Source organism: Bufo gargarizans, chromosome 3 (assembly GCF_014858855.1).
Source record: "Bufo gargarizans isolate SCDJY-AF-19 chromosome 3, ASM1485885v1, whole genome shotgun sequence".
NCBI lineage: Eukaryota > Metazoa > Chordata > Amphibia > Anura > Bufonidae > Bufo > Bufo gargarizans.
Window position 1 is genome coordinate 287,620,609 of NC_058082.1, and position 27,913 is coordinate 287,648,521.

The 27,913-nt window shown below is 42.9% G+C and overlaps 1 protein-coding gene across 10 annotated transcripts in view; it reads left to right on the plus strand.

The window, feature by feature from the left end:
- The window catches only part of BCAS3 (BCAS3 microtubule associated cell migration factor), a 1,183,153-nt gene that overhangs the window by 472,934 nt on the left and 682,306 nt on the right, over positions 1-27,913 (plus strand). For all 10 annotated transcript variants that reach the window (XM_044286261.1, XM_044286253.1, XM_044286262.1 and 7 more), the window contains one exon: positions 23,504-23,654. In XM_044286261.1, coding sequence (XP_044142196.1) covers positions 23,504-23,654 — 151 coding nt within the window. The remainder of the gene's footprint in view (positions 1-23,503; positions 23,655-27,913) is intronic.

Genomic DNA, 27,913 nt, shown 5'->3' on the forward strand with positions numbered 1-27,913 from the left:
TTATAAATACTTTTTTCAGTAGGGGTTTTTCCAATAGCTGTCCCTAGTGCCTTCATACGTCTGTCCCTGCACTTTGAACGCTGGAAAATGGCAGAATCTAAAATGGCTGCCGTATTTATATGGCTGTGACACAGGGCTGGCTGGCTGCCGATTGGCTGCATGCAGGCATGTCAATCTGGGTGATCCCGTCTTCCTAGAGTTCCTTGCCCCATGTCCTCAGTCCTCACACGTGTAGCCGCCATTTTAGGAAAATTGCGATTCGTTACCACGAAGCGTGAGGTAATTCGTATTCGTTGTGAATCAAAGTTTTCCCGAAATTCGAAACGAATTCCTCTACGTCGGCTTCGATTCGCTCATCTCTAGTGATAGGTGTTGTTTATGGGCCAACCCCTTCAAAAGTTTAACTTTTTGTAATATCTGTATAACGCAACACTATGGCTAGTAGACATTGGGAAGAGCAGAGAACATAGTAGTAACTGTAATGTAATTGTAGGTGTAGATGTTTTCCAAACCGAAAAGAAGCCTGTAGCATGGCTGTAGTTGCAACATATATTTTTTACAGTTGCAAAATGCAAGTTTAGTCCTTTTATTTGGGGTCTGCTCATTTTCTAAAAATTTAGGGGAACTATGTCAGAATTTAAAGACTGCACACAATTTTACTAATGTCCATCTCTTGATTTCTTAAGTGATCTAAGAATATTATATCTATTATATGCATCCCTGCTGTGTCAGTGGAAAATCACCCCACTATTTTCTTCTTCTTCAGATGCATCCCCAGATAGAATCACTTGACTCTGCAAACGCTTTTTTAGAAATAGGGTTTTTATAGAAATCTGCTATTATTCTAGCCTGGAATGTTGTATCCTATACTGCTAGGACACCGGTATGTTTCACCTGAGATGATGAGGTTGCAGCAGGACATAGGTGAGGATTGGCAACAATTGTCCTATCAGAACATTTTTCCAGAGTAGCCTTTTGCACCAGGAGTCTTACAGTAATGAAGCTCAGGTCATATGTTTTAAAAAGCCATATGCCACTTATGGACTATATGGTTGTCCTGTTATAAATCCTGATGTTAAAAATATCTCATGAGGTTATTAATATGCTTGGAGATTGAGTTGATAGTCCTAGTGGTCAATTTGTTTGAACGTCCCTTAGGCCCCATGCACACGACCATATCCGCTTTTTAGTCCACAAATCATGGATGCGCAAAACACAGATCCCGGCCATGTGCATGCTGCCATTCCCAAATCCCTCTCCCCCCCATCCCTACAAGAATAGGTCTATCTTTTTTGTGGGCCAGCAGAATGGACAAATAGATTCCGACAGCACAATTCCGCCTCATACTGAGTTCTGTTAAACATCTTTCATCTGTCCAGTTATATGTCATATTAGTTTTTAGCTTCTTGTTAGCCTATTTTGTGGGCCACCATATCTTTTGAGAGCCACACCTGATATGCCATAAACATAAAAAAAAACATTGAGCAGACACCAACCCTGTCAGTTCTAAGAAAAGAGAATCTTTACCAGAAAATTGTAGACACACTAGCATGTAGAAGAAAGGGGCTGTTATCCTTTATTATGGACAATATACATAATAACCCTCCCCCTACATGTCCCTGAACATACTAGTGGGACATTTGTGTATATTAACGTTATAATTCCATCTTTGCCATCTTCAGCTCTTCATGTAAATTTCATTGAAAACAACAAAAAGGGACACAGGGACAAATCTACCTGGGAAATAAATTAACTCCAAACCAAAACCCTTTGACCAAAAGGCCAGTATGCCCACTGGTGAGCCAGCCTTTAAAGGGAACCTGTCATCAACTTTATGCTGGCCGTACTGAGGGCAGTATAAAGTAGTAACAGAAATGCTGATTTCAGCGGTGTGTCACACATCAGCTAAAAGTAAGTGCTTGCCGAGAACCAGCATAATAATCATTGCAGCCCAGGCCTTGGAAAGAGTCAAATCTACCTGAGAAAAGTCATGGTTATTCATGAATTCCTGCTCTCCCACCTGCTGATAATTGTCAGTCTTCTACCTAGTTTTCTCCCTTTCTCTCTAGGAGAGAACTGCCAATCATCAGCAGATGGGTGAGAGCAGGAGATGATGAATAACCAGGACTCTTCTCAGGTAGATTTGACTCTTTTCAAGGCTTGTGCTGCAATGATTATGATGCTGGTTCTCAGCAACCACTTACTTTTAGCTGATGTGTGACACACTGCTGAAATCAGCATTTCTGTCACTACTTTATACTGCCCTCAAGTACGGTCAGCATAAAGTTGATGACAGGTTCCCTTTAACTATCTTTTCATTAAAACATATAGAGTAGGTGGCAAAGTGGGAGTAGGTCAAGAAAGTAAATTAAAAACACATCCTCTCACACTTTGTGTATATACAGTACATTTTTTATGTGATCAAATAAAATCCTATCTTTTAATGAGCTGATAGTGAAAGGTTCGGTTTTGGTGTTAAATTCTATTGACCTCAGTAGTCAGTATTTTTTTTAAAGGGCCCTTATATACAGTTGCAAGAAAAAGTATGTGAACCCTTTGGAATTATATGGATTTCTGCACAAATTGGTCATAAAATATGATCTGATCTTCATCTAAGTCACAACAATAGACAATCACAGTCTGCTTAAACTAATAACACACTAAGAATTAAATGTTACCATGTTTTTATTGAACACACCATGTAAACATTCACAGTGCAGGTGGAAAAAGTATGTGAACCCCTAGACTAATGACATCTCCAAGAGCTAATTGGAGTGAGGTGTCAGCCAACTGGAGTCCAATCAATGAGATGAGATTGGAGGTGTTGGTTACAGCTGCCCTGCCCTATAAAAAACACACACTAGTTCTGGGTTTGCTTTTCACAAGAAGCATTGCCTGATGTGAATGATGCCTTGCACAAAAGAGCACTCAGAAGACCTACGATTAAGAATTGTTGACTTGCATAAAGCTGGAAAGGGTCATAAAAGTATCCCCAAAAGCCTTGCTGTTCATCAGTCCAGGGTAAGACAAATTGTCTATAAATGATGAAAGTTCAGCACTGCTGCTACTCTCCCTAGGAGTGGCCGTCCTGTAAGGATGACTGCAAGAGCACAGCGCAGACTGCTCAATGAGGTGAAGAAGAATCCTAGAGTGTCAGCTAAAGACTTACAAAAGTCTCTGGCATATGCTAACATCCCTGTTAGCGAATCTACGATATGTAAAACACTAGACAAGAATGGATTTAATGGTAGGATACCACAGAGGAAGCCACTGTTGTCAAGAAAAAACACTGCTGCACGTTTACAGTTTGTACAAGAGCACCTGGATGTTCCACAGCAGTAATGGCAAAATATTCTGTGGACAGATGAAACTAAAGTTGAGTTGTTTGGAAGAAACACACAACACTATGTGTGGAGAAAAAGAGGCACAGCACACCAACATCAAAACTTCATCCCAACTGTGAAGTATGGTGGTGGGGGCATCATGGTTTGGTGCTGCCATGCTGCTTCAGGGCCTAGATGGATTGCTATCATCAAAGGAAAAATGAATTCCCAAGTTTATCATGACATTTTGCAGGATAACTTTAGGCCATCTGTCCACCAGCTGAAGCTTAACGGAAGATGGGTGTTGCAACAGGACAACTACCCAAAGCATAGAAGTAAATCAACAACAGAATGGCTTAAACAGAAGAAAATATGCCTTCTGGAGTGGCCCAGTCAGAGTCCTGACCTCAACCCGATTGAGATGCTGTGGCATGACCCCAAGAAAGCGATTCACACCAGACATCCCAAGAATATTGCTGAACTGAAACAGTTCTGTAAAGAGGAATGGTCAAGAATTACTCCTGACCGTTGTGCACGTCTGATCTGCAACTACAGGAAACGTTTGGTTGAAGTTATTGCTGCCAAAGGAGGTTGAACCAGTTATTAAATCCAAGGGTTCACATACTTTTTCCACCTGCACTGTGAATGTTTACATGTTGTGTTCAATAAAAACATGGTAACATTTAATTCTTTGTGTGTTATTAGTTTAAGCAGACTGTGATTGTCTATTGTGACTTAGATGAAGATCAGATCACATTTTATGACCAATTTGTGCAGAAATCCATATCATTCCAAAGGGTTCACATACTTTTTCTTGCAACTGTACATAGTCTGGAAAGTATCTGCAGCAGATATCAGGTATAGTGTTGTTACTGGGAGCAATGCTGGAGGTCTACATGTTAAAATAATTTCACAATGATCCATCACTTGTAAGATAAAATGAGGATTATTTACTGAGCAATTTTGCACCATCACAAAAGAATTTCTGTTATTTAAATGATCCCTCTTCAACATATGTTTCTGTTGGATTAGACTTAAAATGAAGAAAACCGAGTATGTCGCATTTCAAGCATTAACCATAATCCTTACTGCACACCATATGTAAAAGAAGCCTGGCAGAGGATGTGATAATGTATGTTAGCAGAAGCCATGATTTACTGCTTGTAAATAGATGGTGACACAGGTCTCTTTTAATGTTACATTTCTTGTCAGGCTGTCACTTAAATGAAGTTAAAACACTTATTTTTCTAATGAATTGTTTGAAACACTCATGCTTTTATAACAAAAATGATGCACAATTATTTTTCTTAGCAGAAATATTGTGCATGTGAGCAACAAATGGCCGGATTGTTGGGACGATTATTTCCATACCTCAGACCAGCTACAGTTAGGTGGTCAGTTTGTGGAAATTGTTATTGCTGATTGCATCAAATATCTGATTAATAGTTCTGGGTTTTCTTTGTTTGAATATTCTTTATTGGGTTTTCCAAATATGTAACACATTCAGACAAATCTATATTCCACCTGTCACTTAGTTGCAGTAAAAAGATATGTAAAACAAGTATTTTCATACATATTAAACAATGTTCATAGAATACAATGAAGCAAGACAATAACACAATAACTCATATTTAACAAGCCAGTATATTGTGAGGTTTCAGTTTGATAAGTGAGAGCCATGGATATAGATCAACCCAAGTAGTGGTCCCTTAGATCAGATATGTAAAAGGTGGGTCAGATTTTGATCCATATTTACTCTTAGACCATAAATGCCACGTATTATGTAATGTTTTAATTGACATAATAGAGGGAGTCAAAGTCTTCTCATATTGCCATGTGGTATTGATAGTTGATAGTACTTCTTCCATTGGGGGAGCCAATGTGTACTTCCAGTGTCTAGTAATCACTAATTTAGCGATCACCAATATTTTGCAGCATAATATTCTACTCTTTTGTGGAAGTTCATTTAAGTCTAAGTATAATAATGCCATATGTGCTGAATTGTATATTTTGAGTCCCACAATGGAAGATAGGATGTGAAAAATTTCGTCCCAATATGTCTTAAAGAGGACCTTTCACTATTTTAAAAACTAAAAACTAACTATATCAGTGGGCAGAGCGGCACCCAGGGGTCCCCCTGCACTTACTAGTATGTCTGGGCGCCGCTCCGTTCGCCCGGTATAGGCTCCGGTGTCTGCAGCTCCTTCTTTTGTACTGGGCGGAGTTTTTGTATTAGGGTTGTCCCTTGCTGCAGCGCTGGCCAATCGTAGCGCACAGCTTATAGCCTGGGACTCCCAGGCTATGAGCTGTGCGCTACGATTGGCCAGCGCTGCAGCAAGGGACAACCCTAATACAAAAACTGATATAGTTAGTTTTTAGTTTTTAAAATAGTGAAAGGTCCTCTTTAAGTACTGGGCAAGACCATGAAACATGCATTAGGGTGCCTTTCTAGTCACTATTTCTCCAACACATTGGGGAGGACGTAGGATATATCCTATGCAGTCTATCTAGGGTCATATACTATCTTAAGAACATTTTCATTGCCGCTTCATAATGCGAGCTGCATTACATGTTAGATTCACTATGCGTAAAGCAGATAGCAATTTTTTTGTTTCAAAGAAACAGCCCAGATCCTCTTTCCAACGTGTGTATGGTTGTGATTTGCTAAAGGAGGTTTGGGAGTCAATTAAACCATATGCATGTCTCATAATCCTGGAGTTATTTTGAATGATAGACAGTATCTGTGCGTGTCCTATGTAGATTTCTTGGTGTTTGGTGTTGAGTAAGTGTCTTATTCGTAAGTACTTAAAAAATTCCGTGTTGGGAATTGAGTTTTTTTCTTTCAGTTGTTCAAAGGTGATTAATACTCTATCGTTATACAGTTGGGAGATTTGTGTGATACCACTTTCTTTCCAATTTGAGATTTCTAGATCACAAATATGTGTATTCAGGTATTGCAACGGTACGGTTTGCCAAGAAGTTTGTTCGTCTCTCAATATTTTTGGGTGGAAATATCTTCAGCATTGTAGTGTTGTTTGTGTCAGTGGATAGGCTTTTTCTATTTTTGGTGGTTTTTCTGTATGTTCAAAGGTGAGAGCTTGGAGAGATGTTGGGAAGACTAAACTATTTTCTATATGTGTCCAGTTCGTAATTTGTATTGCTATATAATATGCTTTAATATTAGGTACACCTATACCTCTGTATAGTTTGTTTAGTTAGCAGTGAATATGCGATTCTGGGTTTACGACCTGCCCATATAAATTGTGATATACATTTTTGGAGGTCTGAGAAAAATCTGGCTGGTTTTTGTATGGGTACTGTGCGAAATAAGTATAGTAATTTAGGCAATAGTAACATTTTTAATGCTTTAATTCTGCTGATCCATGATATTTCATATTTTGATAATCGGGATGTTTCTTCTCGAATAGTTGATAGCATGGGGAGATAATTATATTTGTATAAATGACCAAATGTGGGGGAGATATTAGTACCTAGGTATCCAATTTTCTCTTTCTGACAATCTAAGAGGAAAAATGTTTGTAAGCAATTCATGGAGGAGGAGGTGAAAGACACCAGCATAGCTTGCGATTTTAGATGTGTTGAGTTTATATAAAAAGATGTATCCAAATTGTCAAATCCATTCTAGAGATTTGGCTAATGAGCATTCGGGATCGGACAGGGTCAATATAACGTCGTCTGCATATAAAGAGACAGTGTGCTCGCGATTGCCTATTTGTATGCCCTTTACCTCTGGATCTGATCGGAGAAGAGTCGCCAATGCTTCCATGCTGTCACGGCAAGTGGAGATAAGAGGAACACCAAGTAAACAAACAGCAACAGGTTAACAGACTAGGTCCCAAAGCTAGGGAGGGGTAATTGGTAACCTCCTAACAATCCCTGAGCCTCTCCCTGACAGCTGACAGTATGAGCAAGTCCTGATGGTGAACGAACTCATACGCTGGAACCTAAGCCCCGCTGACACTGTAGCAAACCCTAACTTAGGGAGAGGGGAATGAGACAGCCGGACATTGAAGGGACCAGCGTCTCCCTGAGACCTAGCAGCAACACATGCACAATAGAGAAAACAGGAGGACTTAGCTTGAGACGAGCGAGAAGTAGAGGATCCAGAAACAACCAGTATAGAACTCCAGAAGGAAAATATCAACTGCAAAGTCAGCAGTAAGAGGCAGACTTAAATAGAGCCTCTTAAACAGCTAATGAGCAGAACCTGTGCAGAGGTGGGATCCAGCCCACAACAACAAACAGAAAGGAAACACAGAAAGACCTGACAGATAGACTCACGTGCTGCAAATCTATCCGATCTTCTCAGAACTCTCACAGGGCAGGAAGTGACACATGCATAATACAAATATCAGTGGGGAGAGAGGACAACCTTGGTGTGTGCCATTAGTAATATTAAAGCTTCTTGATAGAGTTCCATTGGTCAGTACCTTTGCTGATAGGGCTGAATATAAAGCTTTGATGGCCTGCAATATCCCATCTCTAAACCCAAAGTGTTCTAGAGCCGAGAATGCATAGGACCAGCCAATTCGGTTGAATGCCTTCTCGGCGTCCAAAGATTCCATTATCGATGGTATTTTGGAAGCGTTAATGTAGTGCAATATATTTAGCACCCTTCTGGTGTTATCAAAAACTTGTCTAGACTTCACAAAGCCTACTTGATCTTCGTGAATTAGATTTATTAATAAAGGGGCTATTCTGTTAGCTATTATTTTAGCATAAATTTTAAGATCTATGTTAAGGAGTGATATTGGCCAGAAATGTTGGGGTTTATCTGGGTCTTAGCCTGGTTTGGGCAGCGTGACTATCAGGGATTCTTGGTTTTCTCGTGGGAAAGACCCTTCGCACATAGCTTTTTGCCATATTTTTTGTATACAGGGTGCCAGAAGATGGTTATATGTCCCTGTGAGGCCATCTGGTCCTTGTGATTTACCTGTTGGGAGTTTGCGAATGGCTGATGTGATCTCTATCAATGAAATGTCTTTATTCAGTGTTTTTAGCTGTTCTACTGTAAGAGATGGTAGATTAATTTTCCCCAAGAATGTTTGGATATCTGATAGAGAGGGTTGCGTTTTAAGTGGGTCTGAACATAGATTATATGAGGATGCATAATAGTGTTTAAATTGGTCCCCTTTTTTATTGGGATGTGTAATTCTTGTTGCATTAACTGGATTTATCAGGTAAGGGATTCGAGATTTCAAAATTTGTGTTTTAAGTCTAGTAGCCAACAGTTTACATGCCCTTTTGTTTTATGTGTAGTACCATGCTTTAGTGTAAAACAGGTGTTTGTTATAGTGTGCAAAAAGGTGTTCTCTTAATTGTAGTCTTAGGGCATGAAGTTGTGTCTGAAGATTTTGGGTTGGCAACATTTTGTTTTGGGATTCAAGTTTTTGTATATAGTTAAGTAAGGATTGTAATATTTTTTTTTTTTGTTTCTTCTTTCTTCACTAAATTACTTAACTTTAATAAGGAGCCTCTAATAACTGCCTTGTGGGCATTCCAGAGACAGAATGGATCAGAAGCTAAATTCGTATTCATATCAAAATAAGTTTTTATATCTTGTTCAGTGGTCTGTTTATGAACTGGGTGCGTCAAGAGATATGAGTTGCACCTCCAACCGAGGCCGGGGTATATCTAAATGATTCCTCTACTACGATGGTAACAGGGGCATGGTCTGATCATGAAATAGTGCCAATTGAGGCTGCAGTCGTTTGAAGGAGTATGGCTCTATCTGCCAGTATGATATCAATTCTGGAGTAGCTATTGTGGGAGGTTGAAAAGAAAGAATAATCTCTCTCTGATTCATGTAATGTTCTCCATACATCATATAGACCTTCTTGCCATATTAGCTTTCTCAATGGTGATGTTGATGTATATCTAGAGGGGGTTGTTGTGTCGAGAGTTGGGTTTAGTATGCAGTTAAAGTCTCAAAAAATGAGTTTACCCTTTTTCACCTTATTTATGCGGTCAATCACTTTCTTACAAAACTGTATTCCCTTTCTGTTTGGTGCATATATTGCAGCTATGGTGTAGATTATATTGTTAATAGAGCATACCAATATCATGTACCTTCCTTGAGTATCAATGCATTGGTCTATCAGTTTAAAAGCCATTGTGTTTCTATTAGCGATTAAGACCCCCCTGGATTTGGTGATGAAGTGAGACCGAAACACCTCAGGGAATCCCCGGTGTCTAATACGATGAGCATCTTTGGGAGTAATGTAGGTTTCTAATGCACAAAAGATGTCAGATTTCAAGCTTAGAGCTTCTGACCACATTTGTGTTAGTTTATGTGAGCTTGTTAAGCCCATTGACATTTAAAGATGAGATGTGCAATACCATGATATTGTAGTAAAGTTACGATGATTCTTCAGGGCACTTGGTGTCTCCAGTCTCACCCTACGCTCTTTTCGTTGACCCCCTGGTCTCACACCTCCCTTCACAGATGTCTGGCTGCATAACAGAACAAAAAATAAAACAGTATAAACAGAATGAACATAATGTTGAATGTTTCCGCGTTGTCGCTGATTCAAATAGGGTTTAGGCCCATTTTGCAGAAACACTGGGTTGTCAAAACATATCTCGTAGGGTGGATGGTTTGAGTCCATTTCTTCAATCTCCATCCGATGGATTTGAGGGAAAGTTCTGCCTGAGTTAGATCAGGGTCTCCCTAACTGACATTTATAGGAACCACAAAGAGGTAACTGTGTCATTTAGATGAATTAACTTGATGTTACGTGCCAGTCTGAAATGGCTTGTTGAAGAGGAGGTCTTTTCTTCGGATCCGTTGATGTCTTGATCTGTAACTTCTGGAGGAGACTAGCTCCCTCTGCTGGAGTCTTGATCATAAGCAGCTCATTGTTGTGTTTGATAATTAAATGAGTCAGGAAGCCCCAGCGATATAATATATGGTGTTCTTTCAGTGCCGTAGTGATTGGCATGAATTCTCTGCGATGTCGCAGGGTCATTGCCGAGAGGTCAGAGTAGAGTGTAACTTTTTCATATGGTTCGGGCAGTGGGACATGTTTCCTGGCTGCCTGGAGTAGTTGTTCTTTAATATGAAAAAAATGTACTCCGGCGAGTGCATCTCTTGGTACTGAGTCTGCTAGGTATTTAGGTTTAGTCACTCTATGGATCTGCTGGTTGAGATTGTGGTAAAAGGAGTTTAATGATCGATTGTAGGTATGCTGGGAGGTCTGCCGGTAAGACCGACTCTGGGACTCCTCTCAATTTGACATTATTATGGCGCGACCTATCCCCTAGGTCGGCCATCTTTGTTTGCAGCATTTTAATTCAGATTCTAGACCATAATGTGCATCAATTAGGTCGTTATGTGAAGAAACTAGCTCTCCCATCTTAGTCTCCACGTGATCCACTCTGGATTCTATCTCTAGAATTGCTGCATTGATCGGTTGTACAAGTTCTCTCATTGTTGCATGCAGGGAATGTTTAAAGGCTTGCAGCATGGTTTTGAGTGACAGCTCAGTATCAGTAACTGTCTGCTCAGATGCAGGTAAATTATCAAATATATTGATGGAATCTGTTTCTGAGATGACAGAGGGATCACCCCCTGATGTCCCTGTTAGCTCTGTATTATTATGCAGGTTATGGGGCTTCAGTGTACTTGCTGATGTTCTTCCCACATGGCGGGGTTCGGCTCTAAGATGGCCGCTTCTGCGTGTTGCGCACTCACCAGGTGAGCTGGATGTGAAGCTCCTCGGGATGTTTTCTACTCTGAGAGTGGCTCGAGGTTCGGATCCACTGCGCCTTCTTGGTAAGAGTTGTATTTCTCCATCTTCTGTCGCTAGGACTGGTTCGGATGTTAGAGATGAGGTAGACGACTTTGCGCCCGTTAGCTCCAACTCCTGATGCTGGGAGAAGTAGTAGTCTGATATCTTCTTCGGACCTGGAGCGTTCTTCCTTCTCTTGGGCATCTTGGGCGATGTGAGAACCTCAAAAAAGTAAATTTTTTCCACAGTTTGCCGGTGTTTAGTCGCTATGTCTGAGTCTGTCAGGGAGAGCTGCAAACTCAAGCGGCCATCTTCCTCAAGTGTTGGCCACGCCCCTCATTAGTTGTGTTTATGATCATATCCACCACATTAAAGGGGTTGTCCAAGTGTTTTATACTGATGACCTATGCTCGGGTTAGGTGATCAGTATGTGATCAGTGAGCGTCAGACTCCCAGCATTCCTGCCAAACAGCTGTTTGAAGAGGCCTCTTCCCAAGCCATTGACATCACATTCATCGGTGACATGGCCTTGGTGCAGCTCAGTCCCATTCAAGTGAATGGGGCTGAGCTGCAGTACCAAGCACAGCTGCTATGCAATAGACAGTGCTGTGCTTGGTAAGCTGCGAGGAGGCCATGCCTCTTCAAACAACTGATTGCTGAGGGTGCCAGGAGGTGAATCCCCACCGATCACACCCTGATTATCCAGAGGAAAGGTCATCAGTATAAAACACTCAGAAACCCCTTTAATTACATTGTTGTTGACAGATCCTGACATGTTATTGAGTTCTGCCACCAGTCTGAAGTCCATTGGAACTGTTGTGAATCTTAGGAGTTTTTATTTTAATTTTTTGTTACGTCCATTCAAAATTTATTCATGTATCTGTAGTTGGGTGCAGGATATCTGTTGTTCATCTCGATGATTGTGGTACTGCTTATCTTTGTCAAAAGTCTCATTAGACATAATTAGCTATTCATATCTATTTTCTTAAATTTTCACAATTTCTGTCTATCTGTATGTTGAGTGTGTGACATATTTACAGTGTGGTTGTAACTCCATAGGGAAAAATAGGAGTGGATCACCCTTCGTAAATCTGCTTCTCAATCATACAACTGAAGAAATAGAAAAAATTATTGTATGTTGCCTTTTAACGAGGTGGGGTGCAAATCAATGAATCAGTTTTATAGGGTCACTTATGGACTAATAGAGCTCCTTGCTCGATTATATGTACAATTATGAGATATTATGCATATATTAATGAACTGAATAATATGAAAATACTGGCTTTATTTCTCTTACTGCAGTTAAAAATGAGCAATGACTTTATGCACATGTCAGTAACCCAAAAATTATACTTTCTAAATGGTTTATGTACTTTCAGCAAACACTGCATAAATTAAACTTACAGTTGAATATAAGTAACTATCAGAAAAAAATTCCTTTTTCTACCTATAGCAGCTCACTCCCCTTTCCCTCTGTCATGGAACCATGAACCAGACGTACAACAGAGATGAGTGGAAATAAGAAGGCTTTATTGGAAATCAAGCCGTAGCAAAAGTCCAAACGGATGGCTAAACCGAAGCAGGGTCTTGCGTAGACAGAGGTCAGGAACCAGGAGGGTGGTAAGACGAAGCCAGGAACAGGAACCAACGGGGTAGTCAGACGAAGCCAGGATCAGGAACCAACGGGGTAGTCAGACGAAGCCAGGATCAGGAACCAACGGGGTAGTCAGACGAGGCCAGGATCAGGAACCAGAAGTAACAGCAGTCTTAGAAGCATGTGAACACAGGAGGACCAAGCAAGGAACTGAAGCCACAGACCTTCTATATATATGAGCTAGGCATCCAGCTCCTCCCAGTGGGAAGGAGAAGCCGCAGGGTGGGAGGCTACAAGAAACCCAGAAACCAAGATGGCCGCCAGCACATGTCAAACGAAGGTAAGACCATGACAGTACCTCCCCCTCAAGGGCCCCTCCTCCGCGGAGTAAGGAACGGTTTCTGAGGGAAGCGTGCGTGGAAGGCTCGGAGCAAAGCAGGAGCATGGACATCTGCGGAGGGAACCCAGGAACACTCCTCTGGACCATAACCACGCCAATGGACCAAAAACTGCAACCGACCGCGGACCAGGCGTGAGTCCAGGATATTGCTCACCTCATATTCCTCATGATTGCCCACTTGGACCGGACGGGGCCGAGGAACCGAGGAAGTGAAACGATTACACACCAACGGCTTCAACAGGGAGACATGAAACACTTTGGAGATCCGCATGCCAGGAGGAAGCGCAAGGGCATAGGCTACCGGGTTTACCCTGCGAAGCACTCGGAAGGGACCAACAAAGCGAGGCGCCAGCTTGGGAGTGGGCACTCGAAGGTTGAGGTTGCGGGTGGACAACCATACACGGTCTCCGACCTGGTAGGAAGGAGCGGGCGCTCGTCTGCGATCAGCCTGGAGTCTCTGGCGCTGCGCAGAGACCTCAAGGGACCTCTGGATCTGTACCCAAGAAGCACGTAGGACGGAAAGGTGATCCTCCACAGCCGGAGTATCCTGGGGAGAGAATACCTCCGGTAACACGGCAGGTTGGAACCCATAATTGGCCATGAAGGGAGACGTCCCAGAGGAAGAGTTCACCGCCGTGTTCCTGGCAAACTCAGCCCAAGGCAGGAGGTCAACCCAATTGTCTTGGTGATCGGAGACATAGCAACGAAGGAATTGCTCCAAGGCCTGATTAGATCGTTCTGCGGCCCCATTGGACTGAGGGTGGTAGGCCGAGGAGAAAGAGAGATGAATCCCCAACTGGGAGCAAAAGGCGCGCCAGAACCTGGACACAAACTGACTCCCCCGATCCGACACAATCTCCTTGGGCAAACCGTGCAACCGGAAGACCTCCCTGGCGAAAATCGTGGCCAACTCTTGTGCAGAGGGTAACTTCTTGAGAGGAACACAGTGGCACATTTTGGAAAACCGGTCCACAATCATGAGAATGACCGTATGGCCTCGGGATGCAGGGAGGTCCACAATGAAATCTATCCCCAGGTGTGACCATGGGCGCTCCCCGGTGGAGCATGCCGCTACATATGCGGCGATGTCGGAACGTAGAGAAGGCCACCAGAACAGACGTGAAACAGCCCAGGACAGCTGGTTCTTTCCAGGATGCCCCGCAGCCTTGGAGTTATGGTAGGTCCGCAACAACCGAGTGCGCAACTCCTCAGGCACAAAACACCTGCCGTTGGGTCTCCCAGAGGGAGCACCAGATTGAGCCGCCAAAATCTGCTCACCCAGGGGAGAGGTCAGGCTGGTGCGAATGGCGGCCAGGATCTGATTCGGAGGTATGACCGAAGTCGGAATCGACTCCTCCCCGGACAGCTCGGAGTACTGCCGTGATAAGGCATCCGCTCTGATGTTCTTGGAACCGGGTAGGTAGGAGACCACGTAATTAAAACGTGACAAGAACAGAGCCCATCTGGCCTGACGTGGTGTCAATCTCTTGGCCTCAGAAAGGTAGGTCAGATTCTTGTGGTCCGTCAGGATGAGAACCGGAACCACCGAGCCCTCGAGCAAGTGCCTCCATTCTTTAAGGGCCTGCACGATGGCCAATAACTCCCTGTCACCAATCTGATAGTTGCACTCCGCGGAAGACAGTTTCCGGGAGTAAAACCCACAGGGAAGCAGAGGACCCTCTGGTGTTCTACGCTGAGACAGAAGGGCGCCTACTCCCGTCTCAGACGCGTCCACCTCGAGGACAAAGGGCAACCCAGGGTTGGGATGCGACAGAATCGGAGCCGACACAAAGGCGGACTTTAGAGCCTCAAAAGCTCGGATGGCCTCGAGCGGCCAGACCTGGAAATTACTGCCCTTCCTGGTCAGATCCGTGAGAGGCTTGGCTAGCATGGAAAAGTCCCTGATGAACTTCCGATAATAATTGGCGAAGCCCAAAAAGCGCTGCAGGGCACGGAGACCACTGGGCTGGGGCCACTGTAAGACAGCCGAAACCTTCTCAGGATCCATGGAGAACCCCTCAGCGGAAATGATGTAACCTAAGAAGGTTACCTGGGATCGGTGAAATTCGCATTTCTCAAGCTTACCGAACAGCCTGTTCTCTCGTAACCGTTGCAACACTCGTCTGACATCCATAATGTGGGCCTCCATGGATTCAGAATATACCAAGATGTCATCCAAATAGACCACCACACACTGCTGCAACAGGTCACGGAAAACATCGTTGATGAATTCCTGGAAGACTGCGGGCGCATTGCACAACCCAAAGGGCATAACCAAGGATTCATAATGACCGGTCCTGGTGTTAAACGCGGTCTTCCACTCATCGCCCGCCTTGATCCTTACCAGGTTATATGCCGCCCTCAGGTCGAGTTTGGTAAAGACCGTGGCCCCTTTGAGGCGATCGAACAGCTCGGAAATCAAGGGTATCGGGTAAGCGTTCTTAATCGTGATGCGATTGAGACCCCTGTAATCGATGCAAGGCCTCAACTCACCGCCCTTCTTTTTCACAAAGAAAAATCCAGCCCCTGCCGGGGACGAGGATTTGCGAATGTGTCCGCGTGAAAGCGCCTCCCTCACGTACTCCTCCATGGCCTCATTCTCCGCTACCGACAGTGGATAGACTTTGCCACGAGGAGGAACGGCACCGGATTGTAACTCTATGGCACAATCGTATGGGCGGTGCGGAGGTAGGGCAACCGCGCGCACCTTATCGAATACATCCCGGTACTCTTCGTATTCAGGAGGCAACAGAGAGTCCGAGGAAGTACACAGCAACTTGACAGGCCCATGGATGCAACTAGCCCCACACTGCGGTGACCACGAGAGGATCTCGACCGATCTCCAATCGAAAGTCGGATTATGCTTCTGGAGCCAGGGGTACCCCAAGACCACCGAGTAGTGTGGAGACGAAAAAACCTGGAGACAGACCGACTCTCTGTGAACGGCACCAATGGCTATCCCCACTGGAAGGGTCTCATGAGTCACGTGTGGCGGCAGAAGGGGTCTGCCGTCTATCGCCTCAAGAGCCAGTGGGGAACCTCGAGGCTGCAGAGGAATGGAATTGGCGGCAACGAACACTCTATCAATGAACAAACCACCAGCACCAGAGTCCACCAACGCCTGGGTCGTCACCGAGCCCCCGACCCAGGAGAGGACAACCGTGATCAGTGGTTTGTCAACACGGGAAACCGGGGACGAGGAGACTCCACCCAAGATCTGCCCCCGACAGGACCTCAGGTGCGAGCGTTCTCCCGGACGGTTCGGACATGCCAACCGAAAATGCCCACCGAGACCACAGTACATGCATCGGCCCTCGCGTCTCCGGAGTGCCCTCTCCCCCTCGGACAGGCGAGCAAACCCCCGCTGCATGGGTTCACCCCCAGACAAGTCATCCCCAGGAGGCGTGGGAGGAGAGGGAGGCACGGGTGGGACAGCAAACGTAGGCGCCAATCTGTTAGGAGACCTCCGCAGGCTCTCCTTAAAGGAAGGTCTCTCCCTGAGTCTGGTGTCAATCAAAATCAGGAAAGAAATAAGGGACTCGAGCTCCACTGGTAGGTCCTTAGCTGCAACCTCATCCTTCAAGGCATCCGAGAGACCATGAGAGAAAGCATCGACCAGAGCCTCATTATTCCAGCCCACCTCTGCTGCCAGGGTACGAAACTCAATGGCGTATTCAGCTACGGATCGTGAACCCTGTCTGATGGACATAAGGAGCTTCGCAGCAGAGGCAGCACGAGCCGGCACATCGAATACCTTCCGAAGAGAAGCAACAAAACCGGAAAACTCGGCAACCACCGGATTGTTGTTCTCCCATAAAGGGCTGGCCCAGGCCAAGGCCTTGTCCGAGAGCAGCTAGATCAAGAAGCCCACCTTTGATCTCTCAGTAGGAAAGGCATGTGGCAGCAACTCGAAATAAATGCCCACCTGGTTAAGGAAACCTCGGCACTGAGTTGGCTCTCCCCCAAAGCGCTGTGGAAGGGGGGCAGAACCGGTCATACCCCGAGACACCGTAGGCGCAGCAACAGGTGTCGGGGTAGACTCTGGCGCAACAACCGGGGCGGCAGTAGGAGCGGCCCCAGGAGCGACAACCGACCCATCGGCAACGGAAGCGAAATGAGCCGTGCGTTCAAGCAGGGTTTGCAACGCCACAGCGAACCGACCCAACAGGTGATCCTGCTGATCAAGTCTGGCAACCAGCGTAGTTAGCGAGGATGGCCCTGTACCGTCAGAATTCATGGCTTGGTCCTAATGTCATGGAACCATGAACCAGACGTACAACAGAGATGAGTGGAAATAAGAAGGCTTTATTGGAAATCAAGCCGTAGCAAAAGTCCAAACGGATGGCTAAACCGAAGCAGGGTCTTGCGTAGACAGAGGTCAGGAACCAGGAGGGTGGTCAGACGAAGCCAGGAACAGGAACCAACGGGGTAGTCAGACGAAGCCAGGATCAGGAACCAACGGGGTAGTCAGACGAAGCCAGGATCAGGAACCAACGGGGTAGTCAGACGAGGCCAGGATCAGGAACCAGAAGCAACAGCAGTCTTAGAAGCATGTGAACACAGGAGGACCAAGCAAGGAACTGTTGCCACAGACCTTCTATATATATATGAGCTAGGCATCCAGCTCCTCCCAGTGGGAAGGAGAAGCCGCAGGGTGGGAGGCTACAAGAAACCCAGAAACCAAGATGGCCGCCAGCACATGTCAAACGAAGGTAAGACCATGACACCCTCCTCACAGACTACTACATGTAATGTAGTTTGAGGGGGGGAGACATTTTTCTCTGATAAGATATATTACAAAGTTTTATTAATTTATGCAAAGTTTGTTGAAAGTTTAGTGACAAGTTAAACAAAAAAACGATATATAGCTAGATGTCATTTCATGTTTTTCACTGCAGCCAATATTATGGTGGTCATTCATTAAGACCATTATTTTAGATGCCGGTTTTAATACCCCATTGCGCTGATGGTGGCTGCGCCTAAGTTATGTAGAGATGCCAGCCTTTACATAACTCCAGCATATCCACAGCCTGACTAAATGTATGCCAGCTGCTTTGACCATTTTCTAAAACAGACGTATAAAATGATCAATGAGATGAGCCTGCTAGCCTGTCCCCTTCTCCGCCCACACCATGCCCCTTTTTTTAGACCAGGCATGAGGAGACAAAAGTAGGGGCACGATTTACCTTTGTACCACAATCTGTGCCATATGTATGCAGAAAATTGGCATATATATGATATTAAATGACCCCCTATATCTATAATTGTTTTGTTTTTTTCCGAAAACAAAAAAGGAATATGGCGGTACAATGACAAATAATAAATAATACCTGGATTTCATGGAAATTACAGAATTTGGCCTTTTACTATGGAAATTATATGGCTTTCTCTCGAACAGTGGTAGATATTATGCTCCTAGCATTCTGTGCACCTGGCATGAAGACACATATTATCTGCTGCACTTGTAACCCTTTTTTCTATAAACTCCTTTTTTACCTGAAATAAACTTTCTGTGGGCTAGCAAATTTCCTGTGATTTCCTGTAGTACATTATAATAACAGTGTAACCATCGCAATTACCTGCAATCATCCTCTGGTTATACGAGTAATTGCAGAATTGTTGTAATTTGAAAAGAATTTCTGTCCGCTGCCGTCTCTGTCATGTGCAGCACTCACTATTTACTTTGCTTCTGTGTCTTGTAGGACAAATGAATCCTTTAGAAGCACTGCAGTCAAACGCTGTGAAAACCACTAAACTTTTACCTGGGCCTAAATCATTAACAAATACGTGTAATGTCAACATGCCGTAATTATTTCAATGGTTAACGTTTTACTTGGGAATTTCATCACTTTATGTGTGTTTTCTTAAGAGGTGCACATACTTATTTGTGCGTAATGTGGACTAACTCACGGGTATTTAAACAGTAATTATGCGTCTACAACATTTTTCATGGAGATTTGTCTTCCTCCAGCATGAACTCTGTCCTTTCCATCTTTGTCTGTGTTTGGTCCTGCGAGCATTGGGTTCTTTATTTTCATGCAGTTTTTATCTGTATTTTATGTTATCATGTTTTCTGGAAACTGTACAATCTTCCATTTTTCTTGTAAAGAAGCACTAAAGAATTTTTTTCTCAAAGCCCCTAAATTCATTAAGAGATCTTTGCTGCCTTCTTCCTTTGGCTGTTTTCTTTCCATTTCAAGTACCATTATGGTATTTCAGGCAGCTTCCTGTGAGAAATCCATTTCTATGCTGTTATTCTTCCTTGTAAAAAGGTGGCTGCGCTGGGGGTGTAGCTGTTTTGAAATTTTAAGAACCCTCTTGAAGCCGGGATTGTGCGGATCAGGCCTGGGATTTCTGTAATATGTACTGAAGAATGCACCAGTTATTTAGGAACTTAATTCCCAATATGGTTCCTCTTTGATTAAGGACAAAAGCCAACATCTCATGGCATTATTGGAAAGCCGAAAACTAGTTAATGATCTAAACTCTTTAACTCGCTGTTTCTTGACTATTTAAAGGACTTTGATTCTATTACAAACAGGCTCATTCTGTTCTTTCTCTTTCACATTTTCCCCCTTTTCTTTCTTCTCCTTTTCTTTTCGCTCCAGCCTGTGTAATTTGTAGCTCATTTCCTCTTCTGTCTGGGGGCTGAAAGCTTGTGAGTGGCTTACAATGGCTAGAGCAAGAGTTCTTGAGATGAGCAGCATCCATGTTTTGTGCTCAAAAGGTTAAACACCGTTAGACTGTTTGGAAAACAGATTTTATTCATGGCATTTAGATCATGAAATAATCCCCTCTACTCAAATACATCAATCTCGGCTTGTGGGCAATGCTGTTTTCTTTTTAATGAAAGGTTAGTTCAAATACAGCTCTTCTGCGCCTTGCATTCTGCCCTTGCCATTTCTATAGAAGCACATATTAGTATTGTTTTATTACTTGATAACTTTCTATTAATGACCTGGTTTGCCAGCAATTTTAAATATCTAAGTGTGAATGGAGCTGCTCACAAATGCACACATTGTTTTGCAGATGCCACCAAGAACAAGTCTTCTAATAATCTGCATATAGAGCACCCTAATGATCATGCAGCAGAAAAAAATATTTTCATATGGGATTACTATTGTCTCTTTACGTAAAGATTCTAGGTGATATTTGGTCCTAATTTCCTATATAGAACAAGGGTTACAAGTGCAGCAGATAATATGTGTCTTCTTGCCAGGTGCACAGAATGCTAGGAGCATAATATCTACCACTGTTCGAGAGAAAGCCATATAATTTCCATAGTAAAAGGCCAAATTCTGCAATTTCCAACAAAAGTGAGGCATTTTGAGTCTGGAAATTCATTTTGATCTATATAATTTACCGACTGACCCCTCATCATTGGTAATAAAATAAAAAAATTAAAATAAAAAAAATAACTAACTGGAGATGCATAGCTATTACCATTACTGCTTGTCTGGTAACTTTCTACTTGTTAGCTATTACCATTATCACAATTTCCAGGCAGCAGTATTGCGGTGTAAAAAAAGGGACTCTCTGTGGGGACAAACAATCACAGTAGTAGTGCCCATAGAGAGGAGGAGAAAGCTGCATGTAAATGTTGAGTAGGCAATTCTTGAGAACGAACAATTCTTTCCTGTGTCAGCCCATGTAAGGCGTCTTTCACACTAGTGCTAAAATCTTCAGGCAGGTTTTTCCGGCAGTTCATCCGGCATACTGACTGCTACCTTTCTCCACCGGAGCCCATTGACTATAATAGGACCTGGTAGGGATCTGGCTGGTTTCCGGCATTAGTGCTGGGATTCGTCCAGAAAACAAACCGTGTTTGACACAGTTTTTCTCCGACCAAATCCAGACACTAATACCAGAAACTGTCCGGATCCCTGCCAGGTCACTTTATAGTCAAATGGCTCAGGCGGGGAAAGGTAGTATTCAGTTACGATGAACTCCGGCAGGCTATTCCTCTGCCAGAACAACCTACCAGAAGATTTTAGCCCCAGTGTGAAACTAACCTCAAGGGACCTTTTACATGTCAGGAGAGATGACAAGTCCTCTTTAAAGGGTTTCTACCACTTCGGTTTCACATATTTAGCTGTCAGACACTAGCGATCCGCTAGTGTCTGCTCTGCCCAACCATCCTAATATAATTGCTTTTGGGGCAGCCGTTTTGCTAAAAAAAGGACTTTTATTAATATGCTAATGAGCCTCTAGGTGCTATGGGGGCGTCAGTAGCACCTAGAGGCTCCGTCTACCTTCAGAAACTGCCACCGCCCAGCGCGTCCCTCCAGCCCGCCCATCTCCTCCTGAATGCGATCCTCCTTGTGAGCGCCTGTATTCGGCGCATGCGCAGTGAATGTCTGACAGCTTCCTTGCTCAGACATCTCCACTGCGCCTGTTCCTCGGAGCACTATGGCGACATCACGCAGGCGCAGTGGAGATGTCTGAGCAAGGAAGCGGTCAGACATTCACTGCGCATGCGCAGAATACATACGCTCACAAGGAGGATCGCATTCAGGAGGAGATGGGAGGCCTGGAGGGACGCGCTGGGCGGCGGCAGTTTCTGAAGGTAGACGGAGCCTCTAGGTGCTACTGACGCCCCCATAGCACCTAGAGGCTCATTAGCATATTAATAAAAGTTCTTTTTTTAGCAAAACGGCTGCCCCAAAAGCAATTATATTAGGATGGTTGGGCAGAGCAGACACTAGCGGATCGCTAGTGTCTGACAGCTAAATTTGTGAAACCGAAGTGGTAGAAACCCTTTAAAGATGCACACACACACACACACACACTGCAATAAAGTACCATTATCTACTAAAGGGATAAACTGGACGACTGTGTACACTGGAACTGTACTTGGAAGGCTCATTTTGCCCTTGGCTGATAATGCAGAAATGTTAATTCTTATTATACTTATTTTATTATATTGCATACAATAAAAGAAATGGCAGGATCAGGCAGTCTCGTCTGATACTCTTTATATTACCCAATATGTATATGCTGTTATACAGGAATATTAAATCACTTGTTTCTGTTATTTACCCAAGCAGTAAAAACATCTTCTACATTAATTTTCCTTCCTATATGAAACCCTTCTCTTGGATGGCTAGAAGATGCATGGACTTTTCTGAATGTAGCTTTTTAACAGCATATTTTAAAGAGTAACCATCATGTTTTTTTCTAATATGTACTATGTAGGGACAGTAATAGGGACATTTTTTTCTAATATACTTTATTTAGTAACGTTGTACGTTTATAGTTGAAAACTTGCCCATAAATGTCCTTTAGCAGTTTTCTCTAAATGAGCGTTGCTAAGGCATATCCATCTTCCTATTACAGTACAGTGCAGTACTGACTGAGCTGCCACCCTCACTCCTTCCTCATACAATTATTACTATGTGTACCCTAAATATGTGTTCATCTCCCTGCTATTTCTCACTGATCAGCATGGCCAGCACTGACAGTGAGCGATCCTGCTGTATCACCAGCTGACTGAATATCTAACCAGCTGCCGGGAGATACATGACAGCGAGCAGTAAACTCTAGCTATTGTGCATCGAGAGAGACAGGGAGAATCTCGTCTACAGTATACAGGCAAAGACATAGTATATATGGTGTATAACACTCCCTATATACTTTAGAAGAGCCTCTCCCTGTCTTTGTGCATGCACAATAGAGAGAGTTTACTGCTACCTGTCATGTATCTCCCGGTGGCTGGTTAGTTATTCAGCGCGCCGGTGATACAGCAGGATCTCTCACTGTCAGTGCTGGCCATGCTGATCAGTGAGAAATAGCAGGTAGATGAACACAAACATTTGGGTACACATAATAATATACTGGAAACTATGGGGGTCATTTATTAAAACTGGTCTTTTAGACGCCAGTCTTAATAACCCTTATATCTGGCAGTGGATCCGCCAAAGTTATGAAGAGGCACAGGCCTCTACATAACTTCAGTGCATCCAGCGACAGTTCTAAATGTAAGACTGCTTTCTTGTTGGCTTTCATTTAGACAATTTTCTACATCTAAAATAGGCATAGAAAATGATGAATCAGACGGGCCTGCCAGCCCACGCCACGCCCACTATTTTAGACCTGGCGCAGATTCTGCGCCAGAAATACGCCTAATATAGGGGTATTTCTGGATAATAAATGACCCCCAATGTGCCGGAGCAGTGAGGGCAGCCATCTTTTAGTCAGTACTGTACTGTACTAGGAAGATGGATATGCCTTCGCAACGCTCACTTACAGAGGACATTTCTGGGCAAGTTTTCTAGTATAAATGTACAACTTCACTAAATAAACTATATTAGAAAAGTGTTCCCTATCTCTATCCCTACACATTAGAAGAAAAAAAGACAGTTGCTCTTTAATTTAATTTAATTTTATTTTATTTTATCTTGCAGCACATATCATATTGTTTTCTCCTTATTGACAGGCAAACTTAACAGCCAAGAAAACTACAATAATTTTACCAACAACAACCCAGGAAACCCACGACTGTCACCTCTTCCCAGTCTGACTGTGGTGCTTCCACTTGTTCAAATAAAGCAGCCCATGACATTAGGAACTATCACAAAACGCACAGGGTAAGCAGATTCTAATATTGAATATTTATCCCAAAGGCTTGGGCACTTCTAAAGCTGTTTATTAATACTTAGACCAATGTTAATAGAGTACATTAGAGTAAAAGTATTACTCCTGCCTATGCCCAATGTATTGTTGTATTTTCGAATTATTAAAGGCGTATTCTGGTTATATAAATGTATCTCTTATCCACAGGATAGGGGATAACTATTAGATTGGTGGTGGTCCTACTGCTCGGACCCCCCCCAATCACAAGAACTGGGGCCCCCCTAAATAAACGAAGTGGCTAGTCGGACATGCACGTGGCTACTCTATTTATTTCTTTGGGAGTTCTGGAAATAGCCAACCGCTGTACTCGGCTGTCTTTGGATCTTCTATAGAAATGCATGGAGTGGATATGGAATAACTGGAATACCCCTTTAAAGTATTGCCTAGTGTTATCAAATATTATAGACTTTCTTACATTCTTATCATTTATGATTAGAATGTTTTGTTTTAGATTTTTATGCTGGAGACCAGTATGCAATTGGACATGGGAATATATGTCTATTTTTATGACATTTTTGTAATTTTTTTAAAACAAAAAATCGCTTGTCGAAGGGACGGGCACTTTTTTTTTTTTTTTTTTAATACTTTTTCCGCTTTTTTTTGTTCCACTATAGGGACTTCAACATTTCAGGGTCTGATCCCTGTTTCAATGTAGTACAATACATGCTGTATTTTACTACATTGACTGTCAGTGCTTGTGACACCCACCCTCGGGGATGAGCCTCACAGGTTTCCGTACATGGCAGACCCCGAGACCGTTGTGTGGCCTGGCGTAGCTATGGAGCCTGCAGTGCCGGGGACGATGGAACGATCCTGCTATCCTCGTATATGCTGTGGTCAGCATTGATTGCAGCATATAAAAGGTTAATCTGGCGGCATCGTTTTTATATTTTAGCCCAGGTATATATTTTTAAAAATAACCTTTAAAAGCCTTCATAAATCGAGCACCCTTTTCCTTTCAGTTCTATTGATATAAGGGATATATAGCTAGAAGCTGCAGTGTGGGCTATTGGTGGTGATTCTTTATTGCAGTTTTTTATTTTATTTTGTTTTCTCTTTATTACTTTGTTTTAAATTGTACACATTGCGCCCCCATAAGTCCATGCAAGACCTTTGGAGGGAATTTTACCTTAATTTTTTTTATTGCTTTCTCCTGTGACTGGGGCTGACATATTAGCCCCACTTATGGGGAAACTGAGGTTGTAACAAGGCTGTTGAGCCTCACTGCAGAGCGGATCTGGGTCTGCTAGAACCCAGCACCTTGTTCAGTTGCCCGGCCTCCAGTGCCCACATTATTACTGGCATTGCTGCTCCCTGATCTGTATACACAGTGCTTAGTGAGTGCCGTGTATATAGCACTGAAGAAGGCCTTTTCTGTGGGAAACCCAGCTGTCACTGTTAATGGTCTCCCCACTCCTGCTGCTGCATGATTAGTGTGCAGCTGCCATCTCTGCAAGGATGTTTAGGAATGTCCTTGAGATAAAGGCGGAGAGACGGACATATATAGTTAACGGGCGATCCGGAAATCATTAACATTATTCACCAGGGTTTCATATGTAACAATACAGTTATATTTTGTAGCAAGGATTTGAAACAATTTATACTCTTACATTTTCAGCTGCAAATATGGTTTGCATTTAATTATGAATGTATTTTGAGATATCTGTATCAATAACTTCAGATAACATAAGGTTACTAATATGCCACCAAGGTTTTTTTAAAATGTTTTTGTATAAAGTTTATAAGGCTACTTTCACATTAGCGTTTTTCTTTTCCGGCACAGGGGCTCTATACCGGAAAAGAACCGATCAGGCATATCCCCATGCATTCTGAATGGAGAGTAATCTGTTCAGGATGCATCAGGATGTCTTCAGTTCAGTCATTTTGACATGCTACGGTTTTATCTCCGGCCAAAAAAACTGAAGACTTGCCTGAATGCCGGATCCGGCATTTTTTTCTATAGGAATGTATTAGTGCCGGACCCGGCATTAAAAATGAGAAAAAAGGCAACGGAACTGCCTGTTGGAATCAAACAACGCCGCAAGTGTGAAAGTACCCTAACTTGTTCTACTTTTTTTATTTTTTTTTATTTATTGCTTTATTTACATCGGCAACACAGATCTGTGACCAGTAGCCGAAGCCTTTGGCATTTTTCTGTTTCACCGCAACCCAGGCCTGTAGCTTTTTTTTTTTTTTGTGTTTAATGTCTGCACAGGGCTACATAGTCACTAGAGAAGCCAATCACAAAACAAATTCTTTCTCCTGAGGCTGCAGACTTATAATGTTAATAACATGCAGAGCTGACACACCATTCATTGATACAAGGAACATTTGTGAACTGCTTGTGACCCATTTCAGGTGGGGTTTCACATAATTGCATTTTTTGCATTTCATTCTAGCATACTCTCATGTTTTTAGCTTTTTGTTTGACAAATACGTTCTTCAAGGCCATCACTACAAAAATGGTAGAGGAGAAAATAGGTTCCTAGTTTTCTTATGTGCATTTATATGTTTTATATACACTATGATTATTATCATGTTGCTTATGGATGTAGATGTCATATTGGTTTTAATTTAGTGAATCATTAAAATGTTCGCACAGCAGTCTGTATGGAAGCTTTGCATCCTCTGAAGCTTTTGCTCTGCCATAGAGGTTGTTGTATGGACACATAACTCTGAACTTTCTGTCCAGAAATGTGCAAAAAATTGTGCTTTGTACCACATTTATTCTGTTTTAGGCATGTTTTTTTTTTACTTGTCCAACACAGCGGTATAGCGCAATGGCAAAGGAGCGTAGCCTTTGGAATTTCTGGTGTAAAACAGGACCACTCATAGTTGCTCTAACCTTAGACTAGGCAGTCTAAAGTACCAAATTTATCTTCGAGCATCAGCCACTGTGTTAAATATGATGCACTTTTAGACTGGTCTAAATTTACACTGTCAGGACAGGTTTGGTAAATCTGTACCAATGTAGCTAGAAAGATTTGTATTGAGTTCTCAGATTGGTTACAATATATTATTATATATTATGCATTTAAAGTGTATCCATGGACAAAGTTGAAAAGTCATTTTTTGGCCAGTTTTATGGTGCTCTACCTGTCCCTAAATATACACTTATTTAAACAATACCATTCTGGAGATCCCTTGTTGTCCTGTTCTAGACTGCAGCTGGAACCTGTACTGACGACGACACGTAACTAGCATTATAACAGGCCATTAGGAGGTTGAGCAAATATTCCAGTAGCCAAGAACCCCATTACTTAAAGTTGTAGGTGCTTGAAGACTCATGTTGTCAAAGTGTGTTCATGTAGAATGACTGCTTATGTGAGGAGAAAAAAACAACATGAAAGTACATGGAATTGAATGTCAGTGTTATACAGGGTTGGACTGGCCCACCAGAGCACCAGAGGATCCTCAGGTGGGCCCAATCTCTAATACCATAGTGAGCCCCAAAGGTCCTGTACAAAATCATCAATTTGGCTACCTTTAGAGGTAATCATTTGCCACTAGAGTCTATTTATTCAATTAAAAACATATTAGACTTCATTGACACTATTGGAGATGGACCCCAAGAATAATTTCTTTGTGTGGGCCTGAGGAACCCCAGTCTGACACTAGTGTTTTACATTAGCAGTAAAAGAAAAAATATTGGATGTGCCTGATATGTTTTCAAGAAAGGTCAATTGATACGCTTCCAGTATTAGGTCTTATCCTAGGGATTTTGAGGTCATAGATAAACCAACCAAACAAGGCTTCAGTAGCTCTTTCATTCATATGCATGTCTGTCTTCCATGTGGCAATGTGTCAACCTTTAGCATCCTGGCTGCCCTCTCTCTTTATAAAAAATGTGTTGGTAAAGTGGACAAGGTGAAAATCTAGGGCTTGAACGAGACAAACAGAGACTGAGCCTTTGCTGAAATAACTTATTTGGATACTCGTGTCTGAACCACATCAGACTTATTGAACTTCATCCAATCCATATGTCTTCTAAAGCAGGCCAAGCGGACTCTGGCCATGATTGGTAACACTATAAATATATGTGTTACAGACACACAGCAAATATAATAATCATTTTCCACACGGTCAGTAAGTAGTCTAATACCAGAGCCAAAATATAATTAGTTTTCAGTTTAGAGTTGAGCCGGTTTCCCCTTAATTCTGGTTCAGCCTTAGAATTGGATATAAAATATTTCCATTTCTCTCCTACATCTGT